Source organism: Colius striatus, chromosome 2 (genome assembly GCF_028858725.1).
Source record: "Colius striatus isolate bColStr4 chromosome 2, bColStr4.1.hap1, whole genome shotgun sequence".
NCBI classification, from domain to species: domain Eukaryota; kingdom Metazoa; phylum Chordata; class Aves; order Coliiformes; family Coliidae; genus Colius; species Colius striatus.
The window spans coordinates 61,350,327-61,369,305 of NC_084760.1; the positions used below are offsets into that span (position 1 = coordinate 61,350,327).

Genomic DNA, 18,979 nt, shown 5'->3' on the forward strand with positions numbered 1-18,979 from the left:
ACTCCCCCTATTACTGAAAAGCAGGAAGGAGTTACAGGCTTGGGTAAGCACAACAATCTGGCTTCAGCATACACCACCGATTAAACTGCCAGCTTTTGTTCAAAAGAGCACTAAGTCCAGACGAAAGCAACGTGTGTGCACAGTAGCTGCACTGTGTAACATGAGAAAAACTGACATTATTTCCACAGAAAGACAAGTTGCATGCCAGTTTCGCATTTTAACTCATAAGTTTAGTCTGAAACTTCTGACTTATGGAAAGTAAAGCATGATTTAACACAATTTAGAGCGTTTAAATAACAAAACATGAAGAAGCCAAAAATTATGCTCAGACAAAGTTATTTTATTATTCTTAACAGTTTAAAAAATAAAATTAGCCAATGTTGGCACAGCTTCCACTACACAGCAAAAGAAAACTTCTCTTTTTTAAATAATTTTGAGGACAGGGAAAACAACCCTACGATAATACTACAAGCCATTCTCTTGAAACCAAAGTAAATAGGGGTTTTTTTCCCCCGAATATGCCTTCAACTCAAACCTAAAAATATATTAGACCAATAAAGTTACTTTATTGAATTAATGTGCAGCAAAAAAAAAAAAAAAGCAAATCAAAGAAAATATGTAAACAATTTATATCTGGAAGTAAGGAGTTTGTTTCATGATGATTCATCATCTTTTTCTCTAATTCAGCTGTCTAAGATTTTTCCATCAGACACTCTAAGGGCTAAATTCCACATGGAGAAACACATGAGATTCTTGAGATCGAGAAGTACAACATTAGCTCTTCCTTGTCAACTGGCATCTTGTTCTGCAGTGGGAGAGACTGATGAAGCGTTCCCCAGATGTCTCACACAATTTAGCTTTTGTTGTCATCATCACCATCTCCCCAGTTAATTGCACTTGTACCTTCAACTGAAGCAACTGGATTCTTAAACAGAAGTTTGGATATCTGATTGCATTTTGGTTGGACGGTAGAGGTTCTGGCACCACTGTCATTCTTTAATCTAAAAATACAAGGAAATGGAAAAAACCCTATGGTGAAAAAAATGAAGTACTAAATGTAAAACAATCACAGCTTTTTTTCAAGATGATAGAGTTAGCTGTGGAAAAGAGAATTCCTTTTGCTCTGAAATTCTCTGGAACAAGATTAAAAGTACTAAAACAGTAATTCTCAAATAATAATCAGGGCGTTATTTAGCCCCTAATCCCTACAAACAGCAGGCATCATAGATCCAGCTGGACCTCATTCACTTCAAGTTAAAATTTAATGAAAAATGGGTACAAAACTAAAGCCCTAATTCTGGATCCTATTTAAGACCAGATAGATTGTTAAGAGCATAAAGCTCCATAAAGCCTAGAACCTCTGACAGACCTAGCATATCATTCCTATACACACAGAGAGAAGCCAGAAATTCTCATGCTCCAGTTCCAAATTTTGGCATCAAATGCCTCAGCTTTAAATCTCAGTACCAGAACTGGGTTAATGGAAAAAATGGCCCACACCTATTTCTTACAAACTACTTCTGGTACATTTATACAGACAATTAGATTTCAGAAAGACTAACATATGTTAGAATGGTGAAGGGATATCTTTTAACTTGAGAAAGGAGGGAAAAAATGTATAACATTCAAAAATTCTAAATTTTTGCTCCTAAAAAATTGAACAGAAGCGTGGTAAGTTTTCCTCACATCTTCTTGTCTCTTCAGCAGAACAACTTCACTTTTTAGGCTAAAGGATGTAAACCAGGTCTTAAACACAAAAAACTAAGTGTTATGTGAAAGTTAACACTGTTCCTGTACAGCATAGAACAATCCATTACAAAAATGCCATACCTCTGTAACAAGTCCTGCAGCAATAGTGGAACCACTGTAGCGTAACATAAACCTCCCAAGCTCTTTAAAATCCTTATACAATTCTAGAGCAACAGGTCTTTGAGTTTGTAGTTCTATTAAAGCATTCTGTCCTTTAGACAAGAACCTGGAGGTAAATAAGAGAAAACTCCTAAATATATGCATGCATAAACAAATAAAAAATAGAGAACAGTGAATAAATGGAAAAAGTCAACTTTGAAAACCAAAAGTATAATTATCAAGTTTGATTTTAAGTATAATCCAAGCCACTAGATTGAAAATTTAGTTGCCTGGAGCATAGCTTTTAAAAAAGCATCCAAGTTTTCTTTAAAATCTTCTAGAAAAGGGCTTCTACCACAAAATTTAGCAATATTTAAGTGAATTATTTCATTAACATCCATTATTTTCATGTCTAGTAGAAATCAAGTCTTGTTTCAAACCCAATGACTAAAAAGACAGTTCATTCCTTTGCAGATGTCAAGATTTTTCTTCCCATTACCTTTCAGCAATTGTTTCAGAAATGTAATTTCTGGAAAGATGCTTAACATCTCAAATAGCATTTCTACCCAAATACAGCTTTAAATAACTAGGGAGATGTTGCCATAGTTTAACTTTATGGGAAGACTCCCTAAATATCCTCTTTTCTGACTCACAGTATAGTCGAGTTTACTTTAGACAGTAATCTATGTCCAGAATATACCAAGGATCCCGTGTTATTACAGAAAGAAAACAGATAATGTAAAAAAAAAAAAAGAATCCTAAAAAAAATCCTTAAAGTGCAAGGCTGGTACTCTGGGATTCCCTCCTAATTCTGCAAGTGACCCTCAGCAAGTCATTTTACTTTTCAGGTGCTTTGCATTTTTAAGGGGGCAGCAGGTTTTTCACTTTGTAAAGCACATTGATAGCTAAACATGAAACCAACTGAAACAGTGAAAGCAAATTCTTACAAGCACATTATTGCTTCATAAAAGAAGGTGCTCCATACATTGTGTATCAATCAGAAGTGAGTCCATTTCTTGAGTAATTATTAACTACCTGAAACACTTACTTTGGTTTTTTCTGTGTCACTTCACCAGTGCTTTTGTGCAGGACACTTAACAGTCTTCTAATAGTAGCAGGTTCACTTACAGTTTGATAGTGTAACAGCACCTAAAAATATTCTTCAGTTATTAAATGTTCTACAGTAATGAGACATGCTAAGGTGTTAATAGTGGAAAACATCAACTTAAGACTGATTTTTAAAAACATGCTCATAAAACTTCTCACAAGAAACTCTGTCTCACATTCAGTAACTGTTCCTTGTTCCTAAACATTGTGCTCCCTACAGATAAGATAGAAAGGTCATGTACTCATTATAAATACATTTTCATTCTTAAGTGTTTTGCTTTTGCCACTTCAGTGCAGTTCTGTAGTAAGAAGTAATATTTTACTTACTTTAAAAGGTGTCTTAGTACTAAGTACATCACTATACTCCTACAAAGTGTGAGCTTTCCAAAGGACAGCCTAGTCTGACTGGTGGAAATCATGTTCTCTGAAATGGCTCAGCTATGTATTAAAATCCAGTAAGAACATGCAAAAGCAACCACAACAGTCCTTCACATGCTCTTCAAATTACCAAAGAATCTGTTTCCACTGGAGAGACAGAACTACCTCTGGGCATTAAATGCCTCTGATTTGGGAGGTTAAACACTGAGAGAAAAAGCCTTCAGCAACTTGAATGAACACAGGAACTTCCATAGAGACTTACAGGAAATCCTTTAGTGATTGGAACCTCAATATTGAAGATGAGAACCCGAGCTCTGAAACGAGTGCAAACTTTAATAGGTTCCTTTGGATCACAAAATACACAGCCAACACTATAAAAGAGGAGAACAAAATAAACTCATACATATCCTGACATACAAGTGTTAATCACTGCACAGTAAAAGACAAATATTTAAGACAAGCAAAGACTATAATACTTTCATATAACCTGGTGGGGGTGGGGAATGTAAATCAAAAACACCATCTTAAACCCTGTAACAAAAATAATTCCTAGACAATGTCTATGGTATTTTGTGGGTATGCATGAAGAAGTTTGTTCAGTTCAGTGAACAATTATGTCCATTGCCAATAAGTTTCTACAAATGTCACTGTTTCCTGTGCATAGGTACTTTGAAGTATTAAACTTTCATTCAGAGATTGTTACAGATCAATAGCATGAAATACTGCCAAGTACCCAAAATTGCCATGCTGCTGCCTGTAACTCCAACTCAAAATGTTTTGTAGAGAAAGGATCGTCATGATCAGGACTCTCAAAACTTAACCTCTCAGCAGCAATCATTTCCAAAAAACTCTGTGTGGAGTCACAGGAAAGCTGCTGCTCATTACAAGTCAATACGGTAGACCAGACACGGCTTTTTTACAGTGGTCGGTTTTAGACATCTAAAATGAAAGGAAAATTAATCCCACCCAGGAAAACATGACCGAAAACAACAAACAACAGGATTAAATGTGTATGTCAGATGTAATCAAATTTCACGAACATGAAGAGGACTTAAAAGTTTGTACCTTTTCTTGACAAATCTAACGTATCTCAAAAAGATGAATGACATCAAGGTAACAAATTGACTCAAGCCTTCATTCAGTAAGTAGAATAAGACCTTCCCCCTCACCGCCATTCACCACAGAGAATCACACCCCATAATGAAGCTGCAATCCAGAAAACACTTTATTTTTCCCTTAAAAGCTGAGCAGAAATTTGCAAAACTATCAACACAAGGAGTTTTTAAACCAGTAGCTTAAAAGTTTGCAAAGTCCAAGTGGAATGTAAAAAAGTTAAACAAATTATGGGTCTCATTTTCTAGCCCAAACAACACCTTTCAACTACTATCTAAGATCTTCGCATGAAACCTATAGACTGAAACAGACAGAGATTTACCATGTCTCTATGGACCTCTAGAGATCATTTAGTCAACAAAAATTACAAGCAATTAAAAAGGTTGAGCAATTTCCATCAATTCCATTTGTCCAGATCAGAACGCAATGTCATCTGTATTGTTAGAATGACTTATGATTTGATAATTGCTTGAAAACCCTTTTGTTTTATTAGAAAAAGGGATTTACTTAATTCAGCAGTTAAGATGTCAAAGGACAAGTCTTAAACAAAGAGGCTTTGAAGGTTACCAGTATCAGCACTGGGGCAAAGTATCAGAACTAACAGTGTTCTTCCGAGGCTGCCGTTGTACGTGTAGCAGATGTTTCCAACGTTTGTACATGCAAGCCAGGTGATATGCATCACTTTGGTTTTAAATATCCTGGTAGCCACATCATTCTTCAAGTAAACCGCCAATTGTTAAGTGTAATAGTTACAAAGCTTTTCATTAAAAACAAACCGTTACTTAGACTGAAACCCAGCTTTGCTCACTTGATTTTGATGATATCCATGCCGGTCAAAGTGAGACTAACGTGATCTCCTGCTGCAGCCCAATCAACTGGTTCATCGTGCAGTGTGATTCCTGGAAATGAGTAAGAACAGAACCTCACAGTGAAGTACCTAGGTTCTGAGCTACAAACAAACAGCTCTGTTTGGGCCATTTGTGCTTCATCAACCATTACTCATCAATTTTCAGTATGAATGGGTTGAGAGTAAAAGCTCTTCAACTGAGAAGACTGAGGAAGCTGTTTTCCCCCCCTTGGTGAAGACTCGCTATTCTCTCACCCCACCCTGCACAATACCATGACTTTATTTAAGCCAGAAGAGGGGACCTGGCACTTGTCAGACAGTGCAGATGACGCAGTCCCGAAAATGCATTATCTCCGCATCTGCCCCACCCATCCTCTGAGGCACACGCACACCCCAGACCGCATCTTTCATGTACTTTAATGGTACTATGTCAACTTTCATTTACCTTAAGCGAGTTTGCTGACTCTTTCATAAAGAAAAGCGTAACTGATGCCTTTCGCTTACGACATTGCGTCTATTAGAAAGCAGCTTTAAAAGCAATTCTACTCTGACTTTTCATGTGTTTTATTGGCTTTAAAAGATAACCTGGTAGGCGAGGGAGGACAAGAACAATTGCTCCTGGCCTAACATTCTGAGGTTTCTGGGAAACACCAAGAAGAAGAAAAACACACCCTAATTTTAGAAATACCTCATACATTTATAGGATCTAGTTCTACTTCACAGAATCATAGTATCATTACAGTTGGAAAAGACTTTTACAAACATCAGGTCCAACCACTCACCTTACACTGCCAAGTCCATCACTAAACCATATCCCCTCAGTGCTTCATCTATGCATCTTTTGACTATCTCTAGGGATGGTGACTCCACCATCTCCCTGGGCAGCCTGTTACAATGTTTAATAACCCTCTCGGTAAAAAAGTTCTTCCTAATGTCCAACCTAAACTTCACCTGGCACAACTTAAATCAATTTCCTTATGTCCTATTATTCATTACCGGAGAGAAGAGATTAAACTCCATCTCCCTACAACTCTCCATTCAGGTAGTTGTAGAGAGTGATCACATTTCTGCTCACCCTCCTCTTCTCTAGGCTAAAAAATTTCACGATAGATTGTATTTATTGATTGGCAAATCTACTCCCAAAACCACTTGTCAACAACATGACAGAAAGCATCATTCAATTACAAGCATGTCAAGTACTGTTCTTTCAAGCAGTATTGATAATTATTTCACAAATACGTGCAATTCTCACAGAGTAAGTGAAACTCTGCCCCTTGATATGAAAAACCAGAATCCTAACGTGCACACTACCTTTAATAAATATTGTATGATAAATTATCTCTTCTTTACATTAAATATCAATAAGACATGCTTAATGAACTAATATCTCAACCTCTATCTGTGTTTCAGAGGCAGTACAAAAGAAAAGAAAAACATATTAGGGATAGTCAGACAAAATACATCTTTTTCCATGCTATTACCCAAAACAGAAGAGTGACTATAGTGGTCTGACAACTCTATTAATCCACATTATTGTACTACTCCTGTGCATGTGAACAACGTGCACAGAACTATATAAACAGGCACAATGAAGAGCTTCCTAAATTAGCACTGAACCATCAGGTTCTGGAACAGAACAGGATAGCTGAACCAGCACATTGCTGAATTCAAGCTAAGTATCATTAAAAACAGAAACCTGTTAATTTATTTTGAGGGCTTAATTTTTTATTCATTGATCAATGTAGGAAAATCATAATTTTATCTTTCTGCATATGAAACAAAACCAGCTCTGCAACATAAAGACAGCAAGCTTAATCAGAAAGCAGCTAAACATTTAGTGTCTCAATTTAGCTATTCCTCTTTTTAGAAATCAAATGTATTATAATTTAATTTCAATTTTCTTCTCTTTTGTAGCTGCTCAGGACAATTACCTCCTCAAAATGTGTATACTATGAAAGGATCGGTAACAAGTCTCATAAACAAACACCAGAACCTTAATTGTTTAGCTTTTTTACATCTAATTAATAGGATTTATTTCTAAAGGTTGTTCAACATCCTCATACTTCCTAAAGAGCAAAAATACTCCACAGAAAAGCTGAATATTATTGATTCCTGTATTGCATGTTTTTGTAGACATTGATGGAACTCAACATCTTTTTACAGGTTTTTCATGAAGCAATGTCAAAAATCACAAGCCTACAACATTTGGAATATCTGACAGGGTAAAAAACTCAACATGCAAGATTTCACATACTCTCCATAGACATATTTATACAGACACAGTCACATCTAAAGAAATCCGTTTTATGCTTTCACATTTTATGTTTGACAGTTAGTATCAGTTTGACAGTCTGTTACCATTTCAGTAACTGCTTCTAGCCAGTATTGACCTGAAAGTAAACATGCTTCTGAAGACTGTACCTTTTGCAGTGCAAGTTTCATTGGGAGGCATTGCCAGAAGTCGTTCCCCAACTTGTATATAGCCTGCTTCTATTTTACCAGTCACACAAAATCCTGACCCTTGATCTGTAACAAACACAGTAATAATTTCAAAAAACTTCACAATAAGGTTAGTTTCCCACCACAAGACAGCTCTTCAGCAATGCATAGATAAGTTTTTAATACAGTGAAGACGGTTTTTTTTCCTCTCCAGTAAAGTGTTCAGTACTTGCAAGTTAGCCATCTGTGCATCATAATGAAAATGAAACATTAAATTCAAAACCTCTAGATCTTATGTTTGTCAGAACTAAGGGAGAAATATCCTTCTTTAAGCAAATGTAGGTATGTGAAGAAATATTTTTCAGTTTTTCAATATGAAATTAAGCCCCTTAACTTCTAGCAATTTTATTTAATTCAGTACTTTCTCAATAAAATTACAGACAAAAAACCATACCACAGACTTCTCAAAAATTCCCAAGCATACAGGTGCAAATTCCTGTGCCATTTACTGTTTAGCTGGGCCAGAATCCTACATACTACTTTTAATCCTGAAAAATCAATGATTTGATTCAGTCCTGTTTAATATGAGGAGCCATTATAATTGTGGATTACTTAAGTATTTCTGAATAAAAGATCTGCAAAGTTTTTCTTCTTCAATGTACTAATACTCTGTTCATTATATGAATGACATCAGTTATTCTCAATAGATGAGCTACACATGCACATTTATGCACATATTCTTTAAGAAATAGCTCTTCTCCTTAGCATATGTTTGCAGGTGTGTTTAAAAAGAATTTTGTGAAGTGTTTCTACAATGACATTTTCAGCATCTACACAGACAACAAAGATACCTCTTGCTGAACTTTAAAATTGTGTGGTAAGCAAAGCATCTCGGTATTTTGTGTATCACATTTGATTAAAAACTAAAATTTAAAGCTGAATTCAAAAGATCCAGTTGTCCTCAAATCCTGATGTCACATACCAGCAACTTGCTCTTTTGCATTCATCACCATTATTGAAAAATACCTCTAGCTAGCTAGCTGGAACAACATTACCAGTATGTCTATGAGCTAATTTTCCTTTATTTGTTCCAGCAAGTGAAATGAATGCAGTCAATTAACAGATAACATCAGATGTCAACAGAGCAGTAAACTGGAGAAGCAGATATTTGGTAGAACTAAGAACAGTTGGAAGAACTAGCTAGAAATAAGAAGCTAGAAAAAGAATCCTCAAGTCATGATACAAACATCACCTCAATGTTACACAAAAGAAGCTTAATCTGGCTATGCAAGCCCTTGCAGACCACCAGAAATGTGAACTGGTTCCAGATTTGCAACTATTTCCAAGCACAATCAAGAACCGTTTCTCCTTTTTTCCACAGCATCCCCAGCTCCGTCTCACCAAATCAGTGTGGTATTTTAAAGTTTCATCCTCATCCATGTACACTGCTTCCTGCAATGTGTCAAGTTCCCTCAGCTCCCCATGAAATCAATGCAAGTACAAAACGGATAGCGGGCGGACAGAATCAGGGCATAAAAGTGGCCTGATTTCTCTGTGTCATGGTACTCTAGATCTGCCCGGGCACGTTCTTTGTCTTCAGGATTTGGCTGCTAGAGAAGGATTTTCTAAACTCAGGCCAAGTTATACTCTAGACAGCATTATAATATGGTTAGTGGGGACTGATGCAGTGGTGAACTTCCTAGATCAGAAGAGAGTTTGCCTGGAGAAAATATTAGGAAGGCTATGGAAGACAACAGCTGAAATCAGGGTGAGGTAGATGAATCATTTGTGTGGGTAACCTTAGTAAAGAAAGGGGTTTTCCAAACTACCTAAGAGTACACTTCGCACTCTCACTTTTTACACACTTCTATGGAGAGGTCCTCCTGAGCATGCATGGGCACTGGAATAGGGGTGAGAACAAATGTTGCTTTATCTGCCTGCAGCTACTTCCTCTGGTGGCATCCAAGTTAATTATGAGATCATAAAGTAAGAACAGCCTAAAAAACACCTAAAAGGCCACAATTAGCAATGAACCCTACAAAGGTTTTGGAAACCTTCACAGAAGGAGACTCCACACCCTCCCTGAGCAGCCTGTGCCAGTAACTCAATATAAACATTATTGTTGTAACTAAAGAAGCTATGATAATATTTTGAAAAACCTCAGTCAATAATCCTAACACACCTTCCCACAGTTCAAAACATTACAAAGCAAACAAAAAACCAAACAAAACCCAGTGACAGCCCAGATGACAAAACTAGTGTTCACATACTAGGGTAAATTCTCATACAAGGTTTCAACAGCAAACAGTATGGCTCCAGTACTTTAAGACAGCCAATCCAGGACATGTACATCATTATCTAGGTGGACGACCTGATCTAGGTGGACCTGCTTCTGCAGGAAGGTTGGACCATTCTGATTCTATGACCTGCAGAACATTTCCAATGGGATGAGTGTTACAAACCTTATTTCTTCTAAACCACCTGTAAATGCAAACATATAACTGGCAAAAAAAGAAAAAAAAAAAGTTTACCATAAAAGGCTAAAGGGTTCAAGGTAGTCTATCTTCATAGAATCATAGAATGGTAGGGGCTGGAAGGCACCTTTAGAGATCATCTAGTCCAATTCCCCTGCAGAAGCAGGTCCACCTAGATCAAGTCGCATAGGAACATGACCAGGCGGGTCCTGAAGACCTCCAAGGAAGAAGACTCCACAATCCCTCTGGGCAGTCTGTGCCACTGTTCCCTCACCCTCACAGTGAAACAGTTTTTTCTTATATTTAAGTGAAAGGTTTTGTGTTCCAGCTTCATCCCATGACCCCTTGTCCTGTTGCTAGCTACTGTAGAAAAGAGGGATGTCCCAGCCTCCTGACACCCACCCTTTAGATATTTGTAAATGTTAATAAGATCTCCTCTCAGTCTCCTCTTCTCTAGACTAAACAGCTCCAGTTCCTGCAGCCTTTCCTTGTATGAAAGATGTTCCAGTCTCCTGATAATCTTGGTGGCCAGATAATAGGAATAAGAACTGGTTACTCTTACTTGCTGCCCCTATTTCTATTAGTATTAGAGAAGAGCTAGCTGCCTTTCATTAAATCCTTGGCCAGTTATGAAAGTCTCATCACCATTACCTTTTTTCTTCCACATCCCTCCTTCCCAATTTTTATATGAAAATCAAGGAGTTTATCATTATTTCCAGCTACAACAATGAACATCAAAGGACCAAGTCAAACTTTTTAAAATCTAGGATTTGAAGCTAAAAGAGCCTAAAGTCACACTTGTAAAAAGTTTGAGAAATATTCAGTTAGGCAATAAGAACCGATATGGGAAAGAGAAACTCCAAAATTATGTCCCACAGAGCCATCAACTCATTGCACAGCCAGCTAGCTGGTTATGCAGATTTTCTTCTTCAATTTCTTTTCCAGTGTGATTCTCCTTCAGCAGTCCTATCTAAAATTCAACAAAGAACAGGGCTTGAAAATCTACTATTCCTGTTCAAGACTACCCATACACATAAAGCTCCTAATTTAACTCTTATTTTTACATATTTTTTAACCCTTGTGTTAAATATCAGTGAAATGATAGTGAAAACATTATAAAAAGAACCAACCTTTAAAAACATCAGCAACACACAACCTAAATGGTTTATCCACTGATCTCTGTGGTGGCTTGAAAGAATCTGCAAATAAATTAATAAGACCATTTAGATCTTCTGTATTCAAAACTTCTCATAATCCCAAAGACTTTGTCCCATATTTCCCTCCAAATCAAAGTTTTGACATACGGAGGACTAAAATACATTAGCTTTTAAACGAGGAAAATTGCACTCACCAATTTGCTCTAACAAACACTTTCCTTTATACCACTGTGTGAGGTCACTTGACTGACTCCTTGTCACTAGATTTTCACCACCAAGGCCACTCGTTGGGATATAAGCCACATCTGATTCCTAATTAAGAAAACAACAGAAGTTATGCATACATTAACAACAGGACCTTCTAGCAGAAGCAAGAGGTGCATTTTTTCATTATAACACATCTAAGCTATAAAGAGCAGTTGAGCCCTGTGCGAAGGCAAATTTCTCAATCGATTCATTTCCTTTCTGTTTAGCAGTTGCCTGATCACAGTGCTCCAAGGAGGAGTTGAAGCTACTTAAACATAATGATAGCCAAATTAACAACTGGAAATTGAGTTCAGGTATCAAACTCCAGTTTCATATCTGTCAGGTAACACTTTGGTTTGAATTGCTGCCTTATGCACTGAGGAATGGTTAGTAGTTGGAAGAACAACAATCAAGAATAGCAAATAGAGACTGTTCTTATGAGTTCAGAGTCTACACTAAAACCTAGTTTGGTACAAAACTCTACTGACATTGATGTAATCCTGTAAGATAAATGATCCTCTGTAGACAGCAATCCCCCAAAGGCTACAAATAAGGCAAGTGCCCCAAAGATTCGACAGACCTAAACAAAGATGATGACAGAATGAGTATTAAAGAACTGACTAACCTTATTCAAGGCTCAATGTACATCCTAGCAGGAAGAAAAGGAATCTCCTATAATATGTGCATATGGTAGTACCAGAAAAATGACACAAAACAAGCTGACTGTAAAAAAATCTCATGGTACCAAATGCCTGAACAAATCAATGATCTCAGAAACTCACATTACCTTAAAGCCAGCTTGTTTAAGAAATTGGCCGAGCTTACTCGTAATTTCCTGAAATCTTTCCTGTTGCCAATTGACCTAAACCAGAAAAGAGATTATTAGTTTTTTAACCATGACTCCGATCTACAGCAGTGTACCAACTCTTCTTCACACACAGCACCCAAAGAATTTATATATGTAAGATTTTCAGGTGGATTCATAATTGAATACATACGAACATACACATTAACAATTACAGCATTTAACTTGCAAGCCCCTTTGGCCTTCAGTTGCACTTTTTTATCTTTTTTTTAAAGTTTACACAAATTTCAGATTCAGCAAGAATACATAGCAATAATTTAAACACAGCTGGTAATATTTAGTGCAGGTTACACATTTAATAGACCTGAATGGCCACCAAGACGCCCTTGCAGATGCCATTGGGTTAACTGCTTATGTAAGATTTTCACAAGAGGGACTCTTACTCATTTTAGCACCAAAACTATCCTTCCATGTGCTTTGAAAATATACTGATAAATAAAAACTACCGTAAAGTCTAGACAAGACGAGAGACAGAAATGAGAAGCAAAGGAACAATACATTATTAGTTGCACAATACTGATCTTTAAACAGAGGGCCCTCAGTCCTAGATGGAAGCCTTTCAATTAAATCAAAAAATTAAGCACGTACCTGATCCATTTTATTGACTGCAACAGCTAGCTGTGTCACCCCAAGAGAGCGCACTAATAATCCATGTTCTCTAGTTTGACCACCTGTCTCAAACCCCGCTTCAAACTCTCCTCTGCTAGCATCCACAACCAAAACAGCTACGTCAGCCTAGATTTAAAACAAACAAACAAACAAAGAACAATTAAAAGTGGTTAAGAAGTGGAAATAATCTGGGTAAATATGTCAATCAACATCATTTCACACAAAATGTATTTTACACAGGAGAAATCCTGATGTGCTTCAAATGTAATTGAAATCGCTCAGTCCTCTCTGTCATGCCCTCCTTGGTGACCCAGGGCACTATGTCATTTCATGCCATAAACCACCATTCTCTGTTAAACACAAGCTAACTCTTGATGTTGGGAATCTGTTATCTCTGAGCTACCCAGAGATCTCACTGAACAAGAGCAAACTAAACTCCAGAACCTTAAGAATGGGTATGAGCACTATGTCCAGTTTTCCCTGCCTCATACTTTCATAGTAAAAAGATAGAAAACTTAGAGATAAATCATCTCACTACAACTGAAATATCCAGCTGACTGCATTTTGAATGTGGATGCTTCACAGTCCATTTACCACACCGGTGCATTCCAAAATCACAAAGTGGGAAAGATGGAGTAGCCTGTTTTATCATCTAGGCAAATTCTCTGCCACTGCATGAAGTGCTGATAGGTATCACATAGTCTATAGCATTGCCCCAAAGTCAGCATTTAAGCTCTGGGAAAACCCACAAACTTTGCTGTTAGCCTTAAATGATGTTCATAGTTCTTCCACTTTTCCCGCTTTTAAGTAACAACCAGTTAGATCATCATCATGTATCACGCAATGCCAATAGACATGAGCAATAAAGGAACGCCTGTCAAGAGGCAGGTGTGAGACAACGACACACAACTGATGAGATGGATATCATGTAAAGAGACGAGAGAAAAAGTAGTGCTTTCTCTCTTCCCTTCTGCTTTCAGATGCCAGGAGAAAGGACAGAAATAGAATGTTGCCCTGGCTCTGAATTCCCCACACCTTGTCCTAAGCGTGAAACCCCCACGGCTCATACAGAGATGGTGCAAAGTGTGAGAATGGGAAAAGCATGAGGGATGAATTTCCCCACAGTTCTAAGATTCAGAAGTGCACTGCATTAAACTTCTCCCTCAAAAAAAAAAAAGGGACATCCTGCATTTTCTAAATTACGCTGTACCTCAGGACTTACGGGAATTAACTACATACATCAAAGGCCAGATCCTGGCTCTGATAAGGCTGATTTGCATTTTGCTTAACAGCAGTTGGGGGATTCACCTCCTAACAGAACTCTCCCGATAAAAGGCACCAGAGCCATTTCCACGTTTGCTTTTTTTTCACCCATTGCTTTAGCACTGAGCCTACTCAGTGAATCAACTCTGATTCTCTCATTCTGCTCTTAACAGACAACAGAAGCTTTCAAAGTTTCAGTGACTCCTTAACAGGCTTCAGCATAGACCAGCCCCTCACCATCCTGACAGCCAAAGGAACACAGAGATACCTAGTCTTATTTGGCCAGTCTTCAGTCTTCTGCAGCTGATACAGCTGCTGGTGGATCTGCAAGTGTTCTGTGAACACTTCTGCCTGTATTACTTTTCCTGCAGAAGACAAACCCATTTAAACTGTTAAAGGAAACGGCATGGCAAGCCACCATTTTAGACTGCTCTGAAATTACAGATCCATTTCTAATTTTGAAACTCCTGAATTTCCTTCAACACATGCTCCACAATAGAGACTGTACAAGCTCTACACCGTCGTTTGCAAACTTCAGACTATTCTGCAGTCTAATCAATGTGTCACAAGGACTGAATCTGTAGCCAGGCCCTGCATCCAAGCTACAGCAGAGTTTGGGGCAAAACAGTCTTCCTATAGTAAAGTACTAAATCATACTAATAGTACTCATCCTCACCGAGATCTTAAGATAAAACTCACATTTCAGACTGTAATGGCATGCACAAAGCAAAAACGTCTACACAGTAGATTAGCTATAGAAAAAAATAAAATCTTTGATGACACCTCTACTTTGGAGAATCAATTCTACTATTTAAAAAAAGAGTATCTTTAAGTGGAAAAAGATTCACACATTTTATGTCATAGCCACAAGTTAGTCCTCCACCTTCTTGATGTACGAATTCCATAAATTAAATAACTAACCTATGTGAGACTGGTAAGTGCCATACTGAATTCCATTGGACCTGCCCAATACTTCTGACTTTATCTACTGTTCCTAAAGCAAACGGCATGTGGTCTCTGCATATGTCCTACTGACAACACAAATGCATTCTGCATAAACTGCTGTCTCTGTTATGTTTTCTCATTCAGTATATAACACATTGTTAAACAGAAGAATGTCTTTTGTTTGACCTCTCCAAATCTCTTTTTTGTCTAAGATCAAAATCACTTAAAATCTTTACCTACAAGATCACTTTCATAGAACTTCTTGTTGAGCAGACATATGCCATATTTGAATTGCTTTCAACGCTCAACTCTGATTTTATTAAACCGCAACTTCGGATTCAAACTACTTTCCTAATAAAGTTCTCCTACAAAAAGTTAATGGTCCCTAAAAATGAAAGCAACTCCCTTTAAAGTTAAAAAAACACAGTATTTTTTAAGTTTAGAAAACTCATGAAAATCTCAAAGATACCACAGTACCATCACGACTCAATTTCAACTTAGATTTTAAAAGAAAAAAATCAATTTAAGAAAAGGTCATAAATAATAATGCTATTGGAAAAAGTTTTAAAATGTTTATATCATCTCTACCTGTGCAGCTCCTGTGATCATGTTTGGAATGAAGTCTTTGTGGCCTGGAGCATCCATCAGTGTAATTACTTTAGTCTTTGTCTCAAATTTGGTCATACCCACATCCATTGTAACTCCCCTTAAACAAAGCACGCATGCAATGAACCATTAGAATTGCTTTGACAGCTTCATAGAGATATAAACTATTTAAAACACAATCATGAAATTATACTCTTTACAGCTTTCACTTGATTTAGCCTACACAAAAAACTTGAAAGAAAGCTGTTTCCTGGATAAGCATATCTCTAGAGCCATCTTTCAGTAACTCGAGTCACAAAGAATCCCAGAATTCACAGTACTAATTCCATGCACCCATAGCCTACGTCCCTACAAGCACAGTGAGAACATGAAAATTGTAGTGTGTATTCAAATCATTACTAATTCCACTTTTAATACTTAGCTTTACAGGAGAAGAGATCACACAGTAACAGAAACACATCCCAGAAAAAAAATAATAGAAGGTGTGAAACTATAGGAATACAATTATATATTTACAAAGATCCACGTGCAGAACTACTGATTATCAAGGAGGGATCTTAGCGCTTTGACTCAGTTCCACATGTCATCAACAACCACGTGTTCTACACAGCACATGGGATGGGATTCATCTGATCAGATGCAAACACCTATCATGCGTGTATCTGTATCTGGATTAGTCATCTGCATATCCCTTTACAGATGACATAGATAGAGAGGCATTTTCAAGATACCAAAACTTACAGAATCATAGAGTTGTTTCAGCTGGAAGAGACCTTTAAGATCATAGAGTCCAGCCTTTGTTCCAGTCCTACCAACCACTAGACCATTTCCCTAAGTGCAACATCAATCCCACAGAGTTACTTAAAACATGCCAGTTCCAATGGCAAGAAAAAATATAGCAAAACAACCTCCTCAAAACCCCAGTCATTTACAGATGGATCCCGAAAAGTTTTCTTTAAAAATCCAAAACTCAGAATCAAAAGTACCAATACATAAAATGTTCCCTTTAATAATTACAATTTATCTTCTGAAGAGAAATCTGGCATCCAAATGCACAACTGCTGGATGCTAAAAATACGATAGACAAGGGACACTACTTTTAAGGTTCATGATAATTACTCCACAAACTTTACTTTTTGTACTTTTGTACTTCTTTTACTCTTCACGGGCAATAAATACTGGTCTCTGTTTCCAGTTTCAAATGTTAACTATATCCTATCAAATGTAGTTTGTATTGATAAAATAACATCATATGGTGTTTAATTATTCTATTCCAGATCTGTAAAAGGAACCAATCTTCAAATTTTGTCTGGTTCACACCCAGCTACTTCTACAGGGATTAAGAAAAAAATCTTTCCCTCATCAGCTTTTCCTCTTTTACATCCTTAAGACTATACTTTTAAAATTTGGTTTGGTCACTTTGGGATTGTTCCCCCTTTCCTCATACCTGCACCCCTCCCACACCTCCACTCAAGGTTTGTATGTGCGCTTCCTAAATTGAAGGACTCACATAGGCAGAAGTTTAGCTGCATACAAGGATACTGCAAAAGTGTATGTGCCTTTGAAAACAACAACAGTTACACATTTGATAGGGACTGCCTTACTTCCTGTTCTTCAGCATCAGCTTACATTGTGAAAGTTATCTTTCCAACCAGAAGAACTTACATGCTATGAAACCATAGGTGACAAGCGTTTGTAAAAATATAAACACGTAAGAAAATGCCTTGTGAACACAGAATATCACACCTTTAGCTTTCCATATAGTGTTCTTAAAAGCTCTTACAGATTTCTTTTTAAATTAGCTTCACTGCTTCCCCACTACATAAATTTTCAATATAAAATCTATTTTTCACTCAATAACTCAATTTAATAAATTAAGGGCAGTTTAGAAAGAATACTATTGATCCAACTATAGATTTTTATATTCAATGTAAGCCACATATGATGAACTGACATTTCAATGCGTCATTTACAATTCTGACATCCCTTCACAGAAAAATTTAACCAAGAGCTTTCGCATACAAAGATAAGCAAACTGAGATACAATTGGCAGCAATAAACCAGGAAGTCAGCTTTAAATTAACTACCTTGGCTACTAGAAACGTCCTGCACTGTAGTCTTACACTACACTCCACAGCATAGAAATATGAGAAGAAATACTTAATTTCTCGTTCACATTCCTTATAACCAAATGAAAATGGTATTTTTTTTATTTTGATAACACATGCTCACAAAGCATTTGCTAATAAGTGTTGAGTAAATGTCTTAAAACATTTAGAGTATTTGATACATATTATTTAGTGAAGCATAATTAGTAGATTGATATTTCCTAACAAACAGTTTTTTCAGGCGAAAAAGGTAATTCTCACTAAAAGATATTTCTACCTTTCTCTTTCTTCACCAGTTTCATCCAAGACCCATGCGTAGGCAAATGAAGCTTTGCCAGCCTTCTTAGATTCCTGTTCATATTTGTGCATAGTTCTTTTGTTCACATTTCCCAAAAGGTAGAGCAGATGACCCATTAAAGTACTTTTACCTGCATCAACATGTCCTATAGAGAGAAATAAACATTATACCACTTTTAGTAATTTATACATTTTAATTATAGTTCCAGAAGAAATATACTAAAACCCTGGAGATATTTAAGAGATACATAGAGGAAGTGCTGAGGGATATGGTTTAGTTTAGTGATGGGCCTGGCCATGTTAGATTAGTGGTTGGACTCGATCTTATCGTCTTTTCCAACTGTAATGATTCTGTGATATGAAAATCATATGCACTAATAATTCTTATGCAATCCATAGAATTTCACAGTCCTGTAAAAGAGAGATACAGAAACACAGTTCATTGAAACAGTCAGCATGCCAGCAATATAGCAGCTCCAAATTCATGCTAAAAACACCTGCACTCTGCAAGAAAGAAACAAAACTAAAGAATATTTCACAATATTGTCAGAAAGAAACTAAGTCAACATCTCTGTCCTAGACAAGGACACCTGGATATACTCCCTCCAGAGAATAGCAGTCAAGAAAACACTATGAAATTTCCCTTTCTTGGAGACAGGAAAGTGTTGCTTCTGTAT

At 36.9% G+C, this 18,979-nt stretch overlaps 1 protein-coding gene across 4 annotated transcripts in view; it reads right to left on the reverse strand.

Annotated features, from left to right (window-relative positions):
• Positions 1-319: 319 nt before the first annotated feature.
• The window catches only part of HBS1L (HBS1 like translational GTPase), a 62,827-nt gene continuing 44,167 nt past the window's right edge, over positions 320-18,979 (reverse strand). For all 4 annotated transcript variants that reach the window (XM_061990727.1, XM_061990726.1, XM_061990728.1 and 1 more), the window contains 12 exons: positions 18,283-18,448; positions 15,880-15,997; positions 13,063-13,209; positions 12,397-12,471; positions 11,558-11,675; positions 11,337-11,405; positions 7,715-7,819; positions 5,255-5,345; positions 3,596-3,704; positions 2,897-2,997; positions 1,831-1,975; positions 320-1,001 (listed from right to left, as the gene is read on the reverse strand). In XM_061990727.1, coding sequence (XP_061846711.1) covers positions 990-1,001; positions 1,831-1,975; positions 2,897-2,997; positions 3,596-3,704; positions 5,255-5,345; positions 7,715-7,819; positions 11,337-11,405; positions 11,558-11,675; positions 12,397-12,471; positions 13,063-13,209; positions 15,880-15,997; positions 18,283-18,448 — 1,256 coding nt within the window. In that variant the 3' untranslated portion in view covers positions 320-989. The remainder of the gene's footprint in view (positions 1,002-1,830; positions 1,976-2,896; positions 2,998-3,595; positions 3,705-5,254; positions 5,346-7,714; positions 7,820-11,336; positions 11,406-11,557; positions 11,676-12,396; positions 12,472-13,062; positions 13,210-15,879; positions 15,998-18,282; positions 18,449-18,979) is intronic.